Source organism: Neurospora hispaniola, assembly GCF_033458365.1.
Source record: "Neurospora hispaniola strain FGSC 10403 chromosome Unknown B0T23scaffold_4, whole genome shotgun sequence".
Classification (NCBI taxonomy): domain Eukaryota; kingdom Fungi; phylum Ascomycota; class Sordariomycetes; order Sordariales; family Sordariaceae; genus Neurospora; species Neurospora hispaniola.
The window spans coordinates 771,205-788,084 of record NW_026944409.1 but is presented as its reverse complement, the minus strand read 5'-3'; the positions used below and the strand labels follow the sequence as shown (position 1 = coordinate 788,084).

At 51.6% G+C, this 16,880-nt stretch overlaps 6 protein-coding genes across 6 annotated transcripts; 3 read left to right on the top strand and 3 right to left on the bottom strand.

Annotated features, from left to right (window-relative positions):
- Positions 1–363: 363 nt before the first annotated feature.
- On the top strand, positions 364–2,097 carry B0T23DRAFT_412339 (uncharacterized protein; the record flags this gene model as incomplete). The annotated part of the gene is made up of 2 exons (XM_062839483.1): positions 364–1,381; positions 1,787–2,097. The coding sequence occupies 2 exons, from the start codon at positions 364–366 to the stop codon at positions 2,029–2,031; spliced, it is 1,263 nt and encodes a 420-aa protein (XP_062692667.1). The 3' UTR covers positions 2,032–2,097.
- A 1,791-nt stretch (positions 2,098–3,888) lies between these two features.
- Positions 3,889–7,053, bottom strand: B0T23DRAFT_317645 (WD40-repeat-containing domain protein; the record flags this gene model as incomplete). The annotated part of the gene is made up of 2 exons (XM_062835013.1): positions 3,889–3,999; positions 4,069–7,053. 2 exons carry the CDS (start codon positions 7,051–7,053, stop codon positions 3,889–3,891), a joined length of 3,096 nt encoding a protein of 1,031 aa, XP_062692666.1.
- Positions 7,054–7,910: 857 nt separating this feature from the next.
- B0T23DRAFT_404309 (uncharacterized protein) lies at positions 7,911–9,402 on the bottom strand (the record flags this gene model as incomplete). Its single annotated transcript, XM_062838884.1, has 5 exons — positions 7,911–7,991; positions 8,347–8,450; positions 8,568–8,684; positions 8,948–8,968; positions 9,261–9,402. The coding sequence occupies 5 exons, from the start codon at positions 9,400–9,402 to the stop codon at positions 7,911–7,913; spliced, it is 465 nt and encodes a 154-aa protein (XP_062692665.1).
- A 12-nt stretch (positions 9,403–9,414) lies between these two features.
- Positions 9,415–10,039, top strand: B0T23DRAFT_136291 (uncharacterized protein). The gene has a single exon (XM_062832279.1). The coding sequence runs from the start codon at positions 9,549–9,551 to the stop codon at positions 9,966–9,968; it is 420 nt and encodes a 139-aa protein (XP_062692664.1). The 5' UTR covers positions 9,415–9,548; the 3' UTR covers positions 9,969–10,039.
- Positions 10,040–11,747: 1,708 nt separating this feature from the next.
- On the top strand, positions 11,748–13,970 carry B0T23DRAFT_441713 (uncharacterized protein; the record flags this gene model as incomplete). The annotated part of the gene is made up of 7 exons (XM_062840787.1): positions 11,748–11,828; positions 11,910–11,932; positions 12,008–12,197; positions 12,262–12,508; positions 12,636–12,789; positions 12,840–13,326; positions 13,392–13,970. 7 exons carry the CDS (start codon positions 11,748–11,750, stop codon positions 13,968–13,970), a joined length of 1,761 nt encoding a protein of 586 aa, XP_062692663.1.
- A 500-nt stretch (positions 13,971–14,470) lies between these two features.
- On the bottom strand, positions 14,471–16,104 carry B0T23DRAFT_404307 (nucleotide-diphospho-sugar transferase; the record flags this gene model as incomplete). Its single annotated transcript, XM_062838883.1, has 4 exons — positions 14,471–14,497; positions 14,566–15,762; positions 15,840–15,896; positions 16,030–16,104. 4 exons carry the CDS (start codon positions 16,102–16,104, stop codon positions 14,471–14,473), a joined length of 1,356 nt encoding a protein of 451 aa, XP_062692662.1.
- Positions 16,105–16,880: the final 776 nt, after the last annotated feature.

Here is a 16,880-nt window from a genome sequence, read left to right as displayed (position 1 = left end):
TTGCCAAAGAACCGACCGGAAGAAGTGTCCATCTTCAGTGTCGGTTTCTTCACGTTGAAGAGATCGTGAACAGTTGAAGAATCCCTCCTCGTTATCAAGGGTATAACTCAAGTGACCCTGCGTGCTACTAGAAAACTATCAGTATCGTTACTTCAATGAAGCTCCCTTACCACAATGTTCCGCCGGGCTCCCTCCCCACGTCCAAAGAACCCAAAGAGGCAGAAGTGAAAGATGTCCCAAGTCGTCAATGACAAGCTGTATAAATCCCACATCATCCACCCCCATAATGACCTCATTTCCTTAACCATACCAAATAACCACCAGCTCAATACCCGGTGTCTTGAGTTTCTTCTACCCATAATAATGTCCTCTTCACTTCTCTCTCTTGCCCTCCTGGCGTGGGCTCTACCCGTCCAAGTCCAAAGTATTCCCCACCAGCCCCCTCAGAACGGCAACTTTTACCCTCCGAAAGTACCGCCATCGCCATGCGGGGATTCAACCTCGACAGTAACAGTTACCGCTTTATCAGTAGAGACAATTACTATCACATCCTCAACCTTGTCCTTCCCCACGCCCTCATCTTCACAGAATGGAGTAGTGACGGTTACTGTCACCGAAGCTGGACTTCGTGTACCGCCTTTTGCGGTATGGTCTCAGCCGGCTGAGATCCAGACGATCCAAACTGTTGCGGTTACCGCTTATCCTGGTCCTCAACAGCAACTGCAGGGGCAACCGCAACCCAGCTGGGGGCCTGACGCCGGGACTGGGGCTGAATGGGGTCATGGACTCCCTAACCATGACGACGAAGGTTCGGCTTGGGGACCGGATAGGGGTCCGCTGGTTCAAATAGTTACTATTACTGAGCCTGCTGGTCCAGCATCAGCCCCCGCGTCGACGATGGTTTCGCTTTCGGTGGTTACTGTCACTCGACCAGCACCTGGTTTCAGCCACCCTCACAATGGGAATGGTTGGCCTCATCCGGAAGATGGGTGGAGACATTCGGACTGGGCATCTCATCCCAATCCCAGTGTTAGTGTTGATCGGGATGGACTGAGTTTGGTCACCGTGACTGTTACCATGTCTGGTGGTGGTGACAACCGCTGGAGACCTACACCATCTTCTTGGCCTACCTCATCCTCTTGGTCAACGTCAACGTCAACATCGACATCGACATCAACATCGTGGGAAAGACCAGTAACCACGTCTACGACACCTTTGGATCCCTGGAGTGAACATAACGGCCCACCTACTTGGCCCAAGCCTCAATGGCCTCATTTCGACCCTCATCCTCATCCGCCTTATCACCCCGATCCAAGGCCGAACTGGCAGCCGAACACGACTGTCACTGTTCCTGTGGGGGTGCAGAGCGTGTCGCTTCCGTGTTCGACTTTGACTTCAAGGTCATCCTCCACCTGGACTACGACCACTTCAACTCATATCCACAGTGAGAATAAGCCAACGCCTTGCACCACCACCACCACCACTACATCCCCAACTACAACCCCTTGTGCTTCTGCCACCAGCACCTCCCCGGCCGTGATAATTCCTCCTACAACAATAACAACCTGGCAAATACCAAAATGGTCAACCATCACCACCCGCTGCTCGTCAAACTCAACCACTTCCACTTCCACTTCCACATCTTCTTCAACATCTCCTTGCTCATCCTCTCACTCAACGGGAACCAGCTTCCTCACCACTTGGGTATCCACCACCACTACCCAACCCATAATTGATAATACCCCGACATCAACAATCTCACTCACCCATGCTCCTTCCTCTGCAGATCACAGCTGGGGCATGGGCATGGGATGGGGCAATCCTTGGAACTGGGGAAATAGCAATCAAGAAGATCCCGACAAAGCCAAGAAGATCAGTACCTCTAATGAAGGACAAGAGAAGAGCAATGATTCTATCTCTGAGTCAGGGACGGAGAAGCAACAACAAACGGAAAAGGAGGAGAACAAAAAGGAGGGAGGAACCCTCCTAGATATAGACCTTGGTCTTGGCCTTGACCTTAACCTTGGTTGAGATGAGAGGTCCAAAATCCAAACCATGATTGGAAGACTTTCATTGCATATACCTCTATGCAGCGAGGCCTATGCACGGTAGTTGGCCGATGCAGCCGTTAGGTTCAAGTTGTTTGAAATCGAATGGACAAGCCACTGCATCGATACTTACGCACCACCAATTTTGTTGCATACACTCTTACTTTTTTCTTGGCAACCGTGTTGCTCCTGCTGCATATGGATCCACTCACTGGGAGCGAAAAATAACACTGCATTTTGGAGACGGGGCACTGATGGACGTCGGTCGTGCGTGCCTCCCTGATTGCACTGAGGACACTCCCAGTTTCTGCCTTTTGCTTTACTTTTTCTGGTCAAATTTCTGGTATGGTCGGCATGGAACGAAATATTCGGTCTCTACCTAGGTACATGAGTGGGTACTTACATGAGTGACTCTGCCATGGTGTTTTTGAGAAGTCATGATGACGAGGAATTATGGTTTATACATGCATACAACCAACACGTCGACTGGCTCGACTTCATCATTATTGACACAGTATGTACCTAAATAATGAGACAGAAACACAAAATTACCTATTAATATAGAACGGAATCGGCAGCTCGTTCAACTTGAGCCGCATGTGCACGTCTTGATGGGCTTGCATGTGTTGGCTCGTGGCCGTTATCATACCATTTTTTTTTTTTTTTCAGGGTTTCTTAGTCTCTTCCTGGCTGTCACGTTCGCTGTTTAGGCACATCGGAGCTAGGCACCCCCAACAAGAAATCACAAGCATGAAACAGGTTATCTTCAGAAACCATAAAGTTGCTATGTAACCCTTGCCTGTGCAAACTGTGAGATAACGATAAAATTAAGAAACGCCAAGGCCAACTGTGTACACTCTGACAGCTGCAACGACGCCATCATTACTATGAACCACCACATCAGTGATCGCCATCGTAGATCGCTTTTAACTTTAAGACGACTGTATTTTCACCTGCCCTCGCTCTTCCTCCTACACGTGTGAGTTCACTTGATAATGATGAACCGCCACTCCACCCCATCCCACATTTTGAGATGAAGGGACTACTATTAAAAGCGACTGTGTAGACCGCGAACGAAAGTTTTGAACGGATTTAATGTGACGCTCTTGTACGAATGGGCAACTATACCCTACGCTCCCAGGTCTGGATTGAATTTTCCTCCTTTTTTTCATTCCAATGAACTAGAAATGGCAAAACTGAAAGGCGAAAGACGCAATCGATGTAGGTAAATATCGATCGAATGCCATCGACGAGACTAGTATGTAAAACATGAAATTGACATGCTAACGCCGGAGAACAAGAGAAGAACAAAGTACAAAGAAAATTATGAAGAGAGAAAACGTTCCATGGAAAAACCTTTGAGAATGACCGGGCTCCCAACACCTTGAAATGCTGATGATTGATGTGCGATATTCCGCACAAAAACGTGTGTTCCCTGACTCCGTTCGCTTTGTTTCGCCCATTTGCCCTTGAGTGGTTTCCGTTCATGTCCCATACACACCTAGCAAGTCATCGAAAATGATCATGGCTTTTTGAGAAAAAAAGAAAGAGAAATAAAAAAATAATCCGGTAACGTGGAGAGAGACCCAGACCCGGGCTGGCCTGGGCTTTGAAATAGCGTCCTAAGACGAGCAGTGGCTGTCCAACTTCTGAAGAAGTTACTCTTGCGCGCGCCGACCTTTCCACCCTGATATGCCCTTCTTTCCAGTGGGCTGTTGATTGGGTTTCTATTTTGAGGGTGCCGCATTTCGCTGACAGGTTGACTGTATAAAAGCCAAGTTCAAGTCCATGCTTCCATGACCGCTGGCGTTGTCGTTGATGCGTAGTTCTTCTGTCCGAATTATTCGCCTTCTGCAAGCAAGAGTTGTTGGACTTCTGCCTCATTGAGGAGCTTACGTTTGCCGAGTTCCTCGGGCGGAGCTCCGTCTCGGACAGCCCCAAAATCAAGAATCTAAAAACCTTCGAGTCAGCTCATGTGCGCGTCCGGCGTTATGCCGCTGCTAAGGAGATTGGCACATACCTCGACGTAAGTCAAATTGCCACGCTGCACCGCCGCAACGCACCGCCTTTCATCAAACTTTACTTGCCAGACCCCGCTGAGGTCTGTCAAAAGATCCTGCATGCATTCGCCCGTTTGAACATCCCACATTTTGACGGTCTTCTCGCTCCCAGAGATGACTTTGCGGCCATCATGTTGGAAACACGTGATCGCTCCGGTGTGAGCCATCAAAGTGTGCTTACATTTTCCGTTCTCAGGGTCCCAGATGCGCAGCGTGCTGTCCGCCGCAGCCGAGACCAACTTTTCGTCACGCAAGTCGAGAAGTCCAACTAGCAAGCTGTGCCCTTCCAAGGTGTACAAGCATGCACCAGTGTCGAGATCCCAGATCTTGACGAAGCTATCCATCGAGCCAGAAATGCACCGATTCCGCTTGTGGTCCAAGACGACCGAGTAAACCTTTTGATTGTGGCCGGACAGAACATGGAGCTGCTGGCCCGTGCTGATGCGCCACACACGCACGGTGCTGTCGTAGCTGCCCGAAACCAGAGTATCCCCGTGAGCCGAAATGGACCTGACAGAGTGGGCGTGTCCGGAAAGAATACGGACAAAATAGGGGCAGTTTTCTTCATTAGCGGCAGGCCCGTTCATAATGTACCGGCGAGAACCCGGCTCCGGAAGGCGCCAGACGCGCAGCTGGCTATCCCTAGACCCGGTAATGATCAAGGGCTTCTCGGGCATCATGATCGGCTCGCCGTTCTTAACTTCCCCGGTCTCCGTCGGCATGAGGATTTGCAGACATCGGACCGTGGACGTGTGCCCATAGAATGTTTGAGTACAAATACCCTTTTGGATATCCCAGACACGGACAGACCGGTCGGTACTACCCGAAACCAGGGTGTTCCCAACGTATTGAAGAGCCCAGACTCCGCCTTCATGGCCCTCGAGTTTCGTGCGCAGCTTACCGGTTTTAGTGTCGTAGACATGAATTAGCGTGTCGTCACTACCGGTGATGATTTTGTCCTCGTCGAACTGCAGGCAGGTTATGACATGGCGAGGGTGCGCCGCAAAGGCAACGTGACTGGGCCTAACCTTCCCGCTGGTCCAGTTCTGGCGAATCATGTAGTGTCTCCTGTACAGAGACTTGTAGAGGTGAAGCCGACGTAGGCTTGGAAGCCCAATCTGGGGATCTGGAACGGCCAAAGCTGCGGCATTAGCGGCTGACATGGGTCCCTCCGACCTGTGTGTCTGGTGAAACCTTTCTCTGAAATCCTGAAAGCTGACACGACGCTTGGATCTTTCAGTGTTCGTGTAGCCTGCGTGGCGCTTGCGCTTCGAAGATCTTGTCCTGGGAGTAGGGCTGGCATCGGCCTTATCTGATTTCTCAGACTTGACTGCAGACTTGAACAGTTCCGACTCGCTTGATGTCAGTTTAGAATGCTGGCTCAGGTCAACCTCGCCTTCCAACGCGCCAACGGGATCCTGCCAACCCCACCCTTGAGCGATGGCCTTTTGAAGCTCGCCAGGAGCAAGTTGAAAGCCATCCCGATCGAACAGCTCCTTCCAACCTGTCTCATTGCTATCGACGATATTACGCCACTGTTTTGATACTTGTGCCGCCCGGCAAAGATCGCGGTGATCCAGATAAGAGAGAATATGGAGACTGAGTTCGGTAGGAAGACGTCGAAAGAAATCACACTTCAAGGCTGGGTTGACAACATCAGCAACCGCTTGAAGAGTCTTCCGGGGGCACCGACGCAAAAGTTGATAAATCATCCAAGACTTCATTTGGGTCGGCATAGCATCAAAGCTGTCGATCATCATGTCGGGGTTCATCAGGGTATGGTGATAGGCTCCGTCGAGCTGAGACGGGGAAATGGTAGGATCACAACGACCTGGTGATAGAACAAGCGAATCATCAACCATCTCAGCGTCCGCATCACCCGTTCTTTGTGTCTCATCTAGCCACTGACTCGGGCCGCTACGGCCAAAAGCATTAGTAGAGGCTGTGACCTCGTCATCAGCACCTTCGTCATCCGAAGGTCCTAGCTGTAGCTGAGCCGCAGCAAGCGTAGGCGAGAGGCGCGGACTAGGCAAACTGACGTCTTGTGCGGCTATTGCACTAATGGCGTGGCTCGCGTGCAGTCCCCTAACCGTTTGTTGAAGAGGCTCATCGTAATCGGCAGCGGGTTGAAATTCGACATCCGTAACGGGGGGCGTAGCAACCGCGCTGAAGACGGTCTGAGTCTCGCTGCCAGCCTGGCTCTCTGCGTCATCATAAGTGGTTGACTGGCTTGTCTCAGCTTCCGTCGTGTTCACGAGCTGAAGCGCTGGGGCATCATGGTCAAAATCACCGCTATCTCTTTCGGCCTCATCAGGCGTTGCCAAATAATCTGTATCCGTCCGGGGGGAGCGTTGAAGGCGTGGCCCCTTTGCCAGTGCGCGACGAAGCTCGGTATCGGAAGTAAGCACACCTAGTCTGGCCGTAGATCTCGGCAAAGGGCTGTTGTTGGGAGACTCGAACCGACTGCTAGATCTCTGAAGTCGTTTGGGTTGCGGGCGTCGCTGGATCAAAGAAGGGGTAAGAGACCCACCACTCTCGACTGTTGGCTCCTCGATGTAGTCGATATTCTCTACCCGATGTTGAGAGGAGTTTCCATCGACACCAAACCCGCCAACTGGAGACCATATTTGACCATTGTTTTGAGATCCTTGAGGAACAGTATACGTGGACGAGAAATTTTTCAGAAACATGGGCGTTGGCTGTGCAGCGAGCGGGTATTCTTTGGGGTCGAGCATTTGTGGTTCTCGGATCTGGATGGGAGAAAATCTTCGCTGAGTAGTCGTTGTAGTCGTGACCGTCTTCGTCTCTACGTATTGCTCGGAAAGCGTGAGAGTGCGAGTTTTCGAGGAAGGGTCATCTTCTTCGGCCCACGTCATCGAAACCCGCTGCTTCGATCGTGGTGGGCGATCCGCGATGGTCTTTTGAGTAGGTGTAGGAGAACTCATGTTTGCAGATTGAAGTGTTGTCGGTCGTGGACCATCAAATTCGAAAGGCATCGTTTGTCGACGTCGCCCCAACGTTCGTGGTTAAAAGGAGTCGATCGAACGACGAACGGAAAAGTTGGATCTCGGCCGGTAGAGGTACAAAAAAAAATTGGCAAAGTCCGGGATGGGCTGAATAGGCTGAGGTTGAGATAGAGGTTGACGACCCTGGGGGGCACAACGAAGGATTCCTGTTCAAACAAGGTGAAAGCCTTATTCGGACTGTATCGGAGATGCTGGTTGTGGTGCTTTCAACGCGTTCCAAGTCGCGGCTGCGTGGGTGGTCGCCACACGCGTGTTGTCGGTAGTAAAATCCCCTTTACGCGATGGCAGGCAAGCAAACGGGATTTTAGAGTGCTAATTGCCACGAACGCATGGCGTGCCGTGACCGACGAAGAGGCAGGGTTGACGTTGACGTTGCTGACGTTGACAGAAGAGGGTCTGTTCGCGCGTGTCTGTGTCGAGTCAGGTCGAAGTAAATGATTGCCCAGCGTAGCCCTGTCGAGTTGAAGAAAGAAGGGCAAGGGGAGAAATGGCGTGGGCTGGACTGGATGTTTGCAAGTTTTGAATGCGTTCGAGTCCCTGGCAAAGGGAAGGAAGGGGTCGGCGGAATGACCAAGCCAGTTTTTTTGTGGTTGTCAGAGGCAGCGGACGGGATGGAAGACTGGGGAATGGGGAGGGGGCGGAGCGTGGAGCGGCGGCGGCAGGGGCGGAAGGCGAACAACAACCTGAATGTGGGAGTCGGGTGTTCAAGTTGTTGGACGGAAGTTGTTCTTGGTTAGTAATTGGGCGACCTAGACTAGCCAGGTACTTGTACTAGACTAGGCTCCCGGTCTGCCTGGTGGACTGGAGGACGGGGAGACGGGGATGACAGCAGAGGCACGGGCAGTGGAGGCGGGAGTCTGATCTGGGTTATGTTATGGCCGATTTATGTCGAATCTGCCAGGTGGGATCGTTGGAGTCCGGCCGTTCGGTGGCTTTGGGAATGGGGGTAAGTATTCTTCGGTGGTGAGCGGGCGGTACATTTTCAAAACCTAGCTGGGAGGCAGGTGACAACAACGGGTCCAGGTGCGATCGAGATGTCAGTCAGATAGGTACCTCTTACCACCGATTTTCAGCGATATCCTAGGGCGGAGTCGGACTGAAGGGGGTGTTCCGTACTAGGTATACCTGGACAGGGGCAGTAGCGTGGGACTGCTGGAAAAAGAAAAAGGCTGAAGATGGAACGGAGGGCTCTCACACCTGCCATATATATACATACACATATTTAACAGCAGTCTTCACACGGACACGGAGATGCAATACAAGAAGTTCCGAATCCGACGGGAGTCTTGATATGTACGAGACGATACGAAGACGAACTTGTTTTGAATCAAAAAAAAAACTTTAAATTCATGCACACGCAGGCGGTAGGAGAGTGCGGAAAGAGTTCTACATGTCGGGCATTGAAGATTACCTGACTAAGTACCTTAACATACCGCGTAGTGCGTACTGCATCCAGCGCACCCAAGCGATGAAACTGAGTCTGACGAGCAGGGCTGTCGTGACAAAAGGAACGCTCACAAGTCCACAGCTGCACACGATAGATCGCCATGCTGTTGACAGAAAAGGGCAGGAGTCGGAAAACAACTGTCCGGGCGTCCACTTTCCGCTCAGTCGTTGTCCTCTTTTCTTGTGCACTGCACACTACACGATTAAGGTAGGTACGAAGGACCTGACATAGGTGACTTGCTCCTTCCATCTGCATATTGGCCTCTAGTGCAGGTGATTGTAGTCGGTACTGTAGGTGGAGATGTACCTACTTGCATGTATAACCCCGGGCGTACCTGCCTCTACTCCCCGTGCATCTACTTCCTACCTCCGAAGCCTTTCTTCCTACCTACTCGAATACATGTAAGCTGATTGCAATCATCATTTCACTTATCACTTCAGGCCTCCTCCAGGGCAGTTCTGGGCCGGTCTTTGCTGATGTGATGCAGTCCCAAGAACATCCAATGCTGCATGTCCTGGGTCTTGCATGCCATCTGGTGACAGCTGCTTCCTTTCTGTTGACCAGGGTACCGAGGTACCTAGGTACCTATGGATTTGTGAACTTCCTGCACTTCTTTTGACTTGCTTTCATTGGTCACTCGGTTCGTCCGGCAGGCAAAGCATGCACCACCACCACTCACACACCACTGCCAACCCTTGATGGATCGCGCTGACATGCGAGACACGAGGTTGGCCGAGTGAATCCTTAAATGTCCCGCTTCCATGCTCTCGTCTCCAGCAAGAGTACAACACTTTTGGACGAGCAACTGTCCCTGCTGCCATCGCGATCCGGCCATGATCAGTCATGAACCACCACCACCTAGCCGCTGGCTGGCGTGAGCGGAGCCCCATCATGTTTCGATAGTTCTGTTGTTATTCCAGGCCACGACACATCGCGATACGTCACTGAGTCCAAGCCCTATTTATCAATGTCATGCTTGGACCAACTGACTTGCTCGATGGGGTTCCGAGAATACATACAGATTATCACCCTTGATCGACTCGCCCTGGATGACAGCGTGCACATATATCTACCTTGGCATGCCTTTGTCAATCTGCCAGCAACCACTTGGACTTGGACTTGTGACACCCTCGCAGTCCAACTAGTGTACCCAACTCCAAGTCAGGTCATCATTTTCAGGGGCAGCCGAATGCCAGTGCTCCACCGTCACCCACAGATTGTCATGACCCGCTCAGCCTTGAGTCTTCAGTCCTGGATTCTGAAGAAAGAGGAGGAGGAGGAGGGATTCATCGACAGCTTTGATGTGGGTTTCTTCGGTTCCCCTTTTGCCGACCTGCCCCTTCACGCTGTCGATTATCCCGCTTACCAGTCTTGGCGCCCTCTTTAACTTGTCTCACTGAGTTCCAGGTACTCCAGATTCTGTCGAGGCAAAGATACTTCGAGTAATATCAACTCTGCAACAACAGCAATAAATCCACGATCTTCAGTTCGCTCAAAAGGAGGGGGGGGGAGTTTGTCTTGTCCCACTTCAATTACGGCGGTTTTCAAAGCGGCGGCTTGAAAGTTGACAGATGGAGATTGAACTTGTCGCTTGTGCAAGTTGCACAGATCGCTTTTGCTCAGAATTGCAACTGATATAAGCGATGCCCTGTTGCCGACCTGCCGCTTCGCCTCTTCCCTGCTTTGCCAGCTGGATTGTCGACATCCTGGCAACCGGGTTTCCTGGTGGTCCAAGCGCCTTGCCTAGCGTACTTCCCAAACTCTCGAGTCTGTTGTGCGCACATTCGACACAATACAGGATCCATGTCTGCTTGATATGTATGATCATCACGATATACGCACAAGTGCATCTTATGAGTGGTGACGCAGTCAGAACCTTGGAGACATTCGGGGCAGGTTTGAGGCTGTCGAAGATCTTGAGGGGCAGCTAGCCGTCAGTTGCCTTTCCATGTGCGCATCGAACAATACTCGTAAGTCTGGTACAGTAACCGTGCTGTATCAACACAGGAGAACCACAATGCTAGGAGACCTCATCAATCAAAACCCAACTTTCGATATACGCAGAAAATCATGTCAGGAGGCGAAACGCCGTGCCATCGGACTTCCGGGTTGCGTCGCTCTACCAACACCTTGGCGGACATCGAGCAAGGAGATATAAATCTCTCCCTTCCTACCTCTAGGCCTAGGAGCCGTTCCTTGTATTCTTCTTGCAACCACACATCTTAAACATAATTTGGGGTTATGACTCTGTTTGTCGAATGATTGTTGCACTACTACCTGTCCCTTCTTGAAAGGCCCTGGGAAGGATGCGGAATTACGGTGGTCTCGGTCAAGATCGATATGAGATCCGAACGGAGGATCATCCCGTCCGAGACTTCAAACTACACTAATATGCCAATCCGGGGTAAATGTTATGTTTCCCATACCCAAACAACCATTTTAGGAATTATTGAAGTGCTGTAGCCGTATGTTTTCGCTCGCCATGTCACGGATTTTAGAGGGTTCATGGGTGTTTCTACTTTCAGAAGTTCCAAGTGTCTGGATATATACTTGTGCTCCAGTCATCTCAGACCGGATTTTAAATTATCATTCTCACCTCTCCAAATAAACTTGCTCATACAGATGGACATCGACATATGACGGACTGCAGGATAATATGGTATGAGAGGCTGAATACCTTGGCGAATGAATGTGGCGCCAAACAGGGCCATACAACACTCGCGGTGGACTTCATTCACAGGAAACAACATCCAAATTGAACATACTCGAACTCGGTCTTGCGATGCGTGGCTTTACATTGAACCAACATCGGTGATACACTAGAAGTGATCATGATGAACATTGGATGGCTGCACACAGCTCAGGCCGTGGTCGAGATCGAGTCCAGGGGAGAGCTCCTTCCATCTTTGCTCTCCTCACTTCCTGTGCACCGTTTGCACCTTCCACCACTTTCAATTTCGAATGTTCCCACTACTTCTCTGTGCTCTTTCCCAGTCCAAGTGTGTCGCTGAGAACACAATGAAGATCTTCGCACAAATTCCTCCTCCACTCCGGGCATTTTTTCGAAGCCATCTGGGCCGAGATTGCTCATCCCTCCAGTTATGAAACCCCTCAATCAAGCACCGCCGACGTTCCCTAATCGTACAACTCTGCTATCATTTCGAACATGCCCAATCCCCAGACGTATGGAGCTCGTGGATTGCGGAAGCGTGACATCCAGTTGTGCAAGACAGTGTTTGTGGCTGCCGTGAGTGCCGTCCCCTTTCTTGCCCACTGCGCCAGAAATCTTGACCTCTTGATATGTTGCGGCAACTGACACCCTTCACAGATCAGCCAGATACTATATGCTCGGTACTATGAATCACTTTGGCTTCGGTCGTGGCTTCAAGCACTCTTCCGCTTCGTGGAATTACTGACCTTTCTCAGACGCGCTTTCCCATCGAACTTCTTCCATGTCTTACCCCTGAGTGACCTTGTGTCAAAGACGTATGAAGAGATCATGGCCTCAGGATCAGGCATACCGACTTTTGACGGAGAAATATTGAGGGAACAATCGACCACCGTATTCTTGCACCAGGATGTCGATTACGACCTCAAACGCTTCTTGGGCATCCTGGTTAGGACCAGTCACCTTCCTCACCCACTTCAGATACGGTATCACTGACCTTGTTCTGAACCAGAATCACGACATATTTCCCATCATGGAGACCGAAAATCTGGCCAGATTCCGCATCAGCTTTTTGAGATCAACAACTTGGGATGAGAACTGTTTGATCGAGTACTACACTTTGGTGTTCAAGTACCCCCCCGACGGAAAATGTGGAATCGACATTTGGAGAGCAGGCATCGGGGAGCAACACATATCTGACACCAACTTCAAGCTTTGGAATTTGGGTGACTACCTGAACCGGCTTCCCTCTCTCAAAGGTAAGTAGTACGGCTATCATCGCACACCTAAACCAGCTGCAGCATACGCCGCATGCATACCAGATAGTGGTTGAAATACAATGGGCGATAACCAGCAGCGAGATTATGATTAACTTGCTTCTTACAGGGCCTCTGTATTGGGCTATGGCCTTTCACGCAAATGAACTTCCAGATATTCCCACCATTGGATTCTGGAAGTTTGATCGTACCGAGTTCGACGATGCAAATCTCAAGCTTCAACAGAAAGAGGGATACCGTTACGACCGAATCGCGAGCCTAGAGTATGCGAACTCTTTCCACTGTTTTGATCCTTGCGCTAACCCTCGAATAGGATAGAACCACTTCGATCAGATTCTCAACAAATCGAGAGCGTACCTGTTGTTCCCGTCAGTCAGAACACCAACAACCATAAGCCGTCTTCTCCCTCTGTGCAACTTGACACTACACCCCAGGAGCTTGAAGCTCCAAAACCCAGGAAACAGGCAAACACGAAACGCAAAGCGGTTCAAGAACCATTACGAGCTATCAACACACGGCAGAGAACACTGCGAGCCCAAGAAACAGAAAAGGTGAACCCGCCATCGAAAGCAAAAGAGACTAAAGCTGGTCACAGAGCTTCCCCACTCCAGAACCGAGGGTTACAGAGCAAAACCACCGCAAAGGGTTCACAAAAGAAGGCAACCCGGCCGAGCGCAAAGAAGCCGAATGCGAAAGCAAAACAAGTGACAAAGATGGCACAAAAGCCAGCCTCAACACAGAAGCAGGCACCAACTCCAGGACCTCCTAGCACCCAGAAGAGGAAGCCAAAGCGTCCCTTGGTAAGTCAAACACAGGCTACGTGATCGAGGGTCCCAAGAAATGGGCGGTGGCTAATATCGTGCAGCAAATTTACGAAGACGTGACATCCAATCTGCCTGAAACCCAAGAGGTTGCACGCGAGAGTCAGACACAACAAAGTCAACTGTCCCGAACCAGAAGCAGCAAGAGGCTTGCCGCAAATGACGGAGGTCCGGTAGGAGGCAATGTCTCGAACACAAGGGCCAAAAGGGTGAAAGCCACTCATCCTCCTCCTCCTCCTCCCCCCCCTCCTCCCGCACGTATATCCTCCACACCGGATGCCCAAGTTGTGTCCGACTTCTTGGAAAGCATCGATGAGGATCACCTTCTGGATACTCCTTCGGACGCGCAGCGAGGTCCACCGTCCTTCGCTGTTACACCCGCTTTTTTGCGAACGGATCCGGTCCTGGAAAATATGGAGAACGCAACCGCCGGTGACGAACAGATCGGCGATAGCTTGATGGGTGACCCCAACAATAGATATCCGCCCACCGATATGTCTTTCGATTTCCAGCCGCTTCAGACGTCCCAGACTGAGAGGATGTTTCCGGGGATTCTTGACAGTGAGGATGAGGATAGCCCAATCGTGAGTCTCGTCAGCAGACGACAGAGCGGCCACGCCTGAGGATATGAAGATGCATCCCGGTCGTTTCGTCATAGGTGATATTCATGATGATGACGGGAACGTATGTGTCGCTAGAAATCGCCTGTTGTTTTCTAGGCTTGTATTATCTCGAGGTCAAGTCAGTCTCTAGATGGGTCAAGATGAAGATAAAGTGTGGTATGATCACTGTCGCTGTCTGCTATCAAATCGACACCTTGTACGTTTTTGCCGGGTCCGAATTCCTAACAGAAAAACAGAAAGAAACGCAAAATGTTATCAGTACTGTTGAACTTTTCTCTGGCCGTGGGAATGTGCTCCAACTGGGCTATCTGTGATGTGTCTAGCTACGCGGCCTTTTTCCCGCAGCGAGATACAGCGAGTCTGATAGTAGATTGCCACGAATCGGTTATTGCATTAGTTTTCTTGTTGATTAAGTTTGAAGCGGCTTCGGCTTCAGTGGTATCTTGTCATCCATCCATCCATTCGCGTCAGATCTTTTGACACCTGCTATCTCGTCACCTCTACATGATAACCTCGTTGGCAACATCCTGTGAAAACTTGTTAGTTTTGCTGTCGCGGATAGAAGTCTTGATGGAAACACAGAACAGAAACCCACCCTTTTCAACTCCTTGAACGGCAAGCACACGCAGTTCTGCACGCGCACCTCGTCACCAACGGCACACTCCTTGCCCAAAATCGTAATGGCCTGCACCTTGACGCCATTCTTGATGATGCTCGTCGTGTGGCTCGTCACAGGCGTCGGCGTACCCTCGACACGGGCCCAGGCGCCCACGCGGCTGTTCCAGCCGATGATGGAGTACAAGACACAAGCGTCGTGCTTGATCTCGCTGTCCTCCAGCACAATCGACTCCTTGACACGGGCACCAGCGCCCACCACGGCGCGGGGACCGATGCTCACGTTGGGACCCAACTTGGCGGTGGGGTCGACGCGGGCCGTGGGGTGGATGAAGACGGGCGCGATGATGTGGTTCGGCTGAGGCTGAGCCAGCTCGGAAGAACCCGATTGCCACGCGTTCTGCAGGTACAGCGCGTTGGCGGGGATGGCGGACCCGGCCGTCTTGATCTGCCGCCAGAAATCCTGGGTTTCATAGACGAAGAATTGCTTCGAGTCGGCCATGTCGGAGAGAATGTCCTGCTCGAGACGGATGACTTCGGATCGCTTCTCGGATTCCTCGTCGTCCTCGTCGGCGGCCTGCTGGGCGAAGAAGGAGGACTCGAGGTTCTCGGCGGACGGGTAGCGGATCAAGCGGTTGGGCCGGTCGGTGCGGCGCTTGATGGCCGTGCGGATGGAGGGGAAGATGGCTTCCGTGGCGAAGAGGTAGACACCGCAGTTGATCAGGTTGCTGATGTGGCTCTCGGGCTTCTCGACGTAGTGCAGCACGCGGCGCGTGTGCGCGTCCGACACGATACAGCCAAAGTTGGTTGCGGCGTCTTCCGCCACGCGGGTGCCCAGGATCACGGCCTCGGCGTCTTTTTCTTCAAAGAGGCGGAGCATCTCGCCCAAGGGAAAGGAGCAGCACACGTCGCTGTTGAGGACGAACAGGCGCTCCGGACGGCCCTTGAGGATGATGTCGCGGAAGTGGTACAGGCCGCCGGCGGTGCCCAGCGCTTGGTACTCCCGCAGGTACTTGATGGTCAGCTGGGGGAATTCGTGGACGGCATCCTTGATGAAGTCCCGGAAGACGGACTCGTCGTAGTAGCCGATTAGGTAGACTTCGTGGATCGAGGGGACTTTGGCAATGGCGGTTAGGCAGTGCCAGATGATGGGGTGGCCGGCAACGTCGAAGAGGGGCTAGTTGGTTGTCGGTGAGACGCCGTTAGTGGAAAGTGACTTGCAGGATATAGCCTGGGGGGCATTCAAAGACTTACCTTGGGGACATCGAGGGAAAGGGGTCTGAAGCGAGTACCGCGCGAGGCACCGCCGACCTAGAGTTGGGTTATAGATGTCAACATTTTGCTTGCTTTGTCTTAGACGGAGCTACCTCTACCCCAATCATGACTACAGGACTCGGGGTGAAGGAGGTGTTCCGTAAGCCAAGGAGGTTCTGGAAATACTCACCAGGATGACGGCCTTGGTTGCGCCGCCAGCAGCAGCCCCGTTGGCCTTGGTGTGGTAAGGGACCTGGAGAGACATTGTCGTGTATGGGTTCCCAATAGATGTATGTGGTTGACACAATGGTATACTTGGGATATGAAAGAGACGGTAGATGTGTAAAAGAGAAAAAAAAAAAAAAAAAAAAGAGACGGAGAGATCAACACAGGAAGTGTTTAATTAGTCGTCTCGAAGACGGGATGTCGTACGCCCACTTGTGTATGGTGCTGCGGTCAATGGTGTAACTGGGCTGCTTCCCGTCAAGGTCCACCACTGCTACACGAGCTCGCTCTTAGCTCTCCATCCCCAAATCCCCTGAACCAAAGCTTGCAGTCCCCGGTCAGTCTCATGGGCGGCGGTGCCCCACGTGAACACCCAACTCTGTTTTTGGTGGACAGGGGCCGGGCGCGGGTACGGCCTCGAACTGGCCTGGCACCCACTGCAGACTGGTTTCTTCCCCACTTTGTCCTCCTTGGTGGGGCCAAGTACAACACATTGCGGCCGGCAACGTGCTAATTAAGAGTCAAAAAAAGGATGGAAAACGGTAAAGATCCGGCAGGCAGTGGCAGAAAGTCATCGTCAGCATCAAACCGATGACAGGACCACCACAAAGTCAACAATGTGAAGAATATAAATCACCACTTGAGATGCTGTACATATACCATTCCCTTCTTGATATCTGTGCTTTCTCCATGCGATGCAATATGTGTTTGCTATCTTTCCTTTTCCGCACAGACGTACAGGTTTCCAGTGTCCAAACGGTCTCTCTCATTGGACCGCCATCCAAAACTACCCTGATACTTACAGGCAGACCAGGG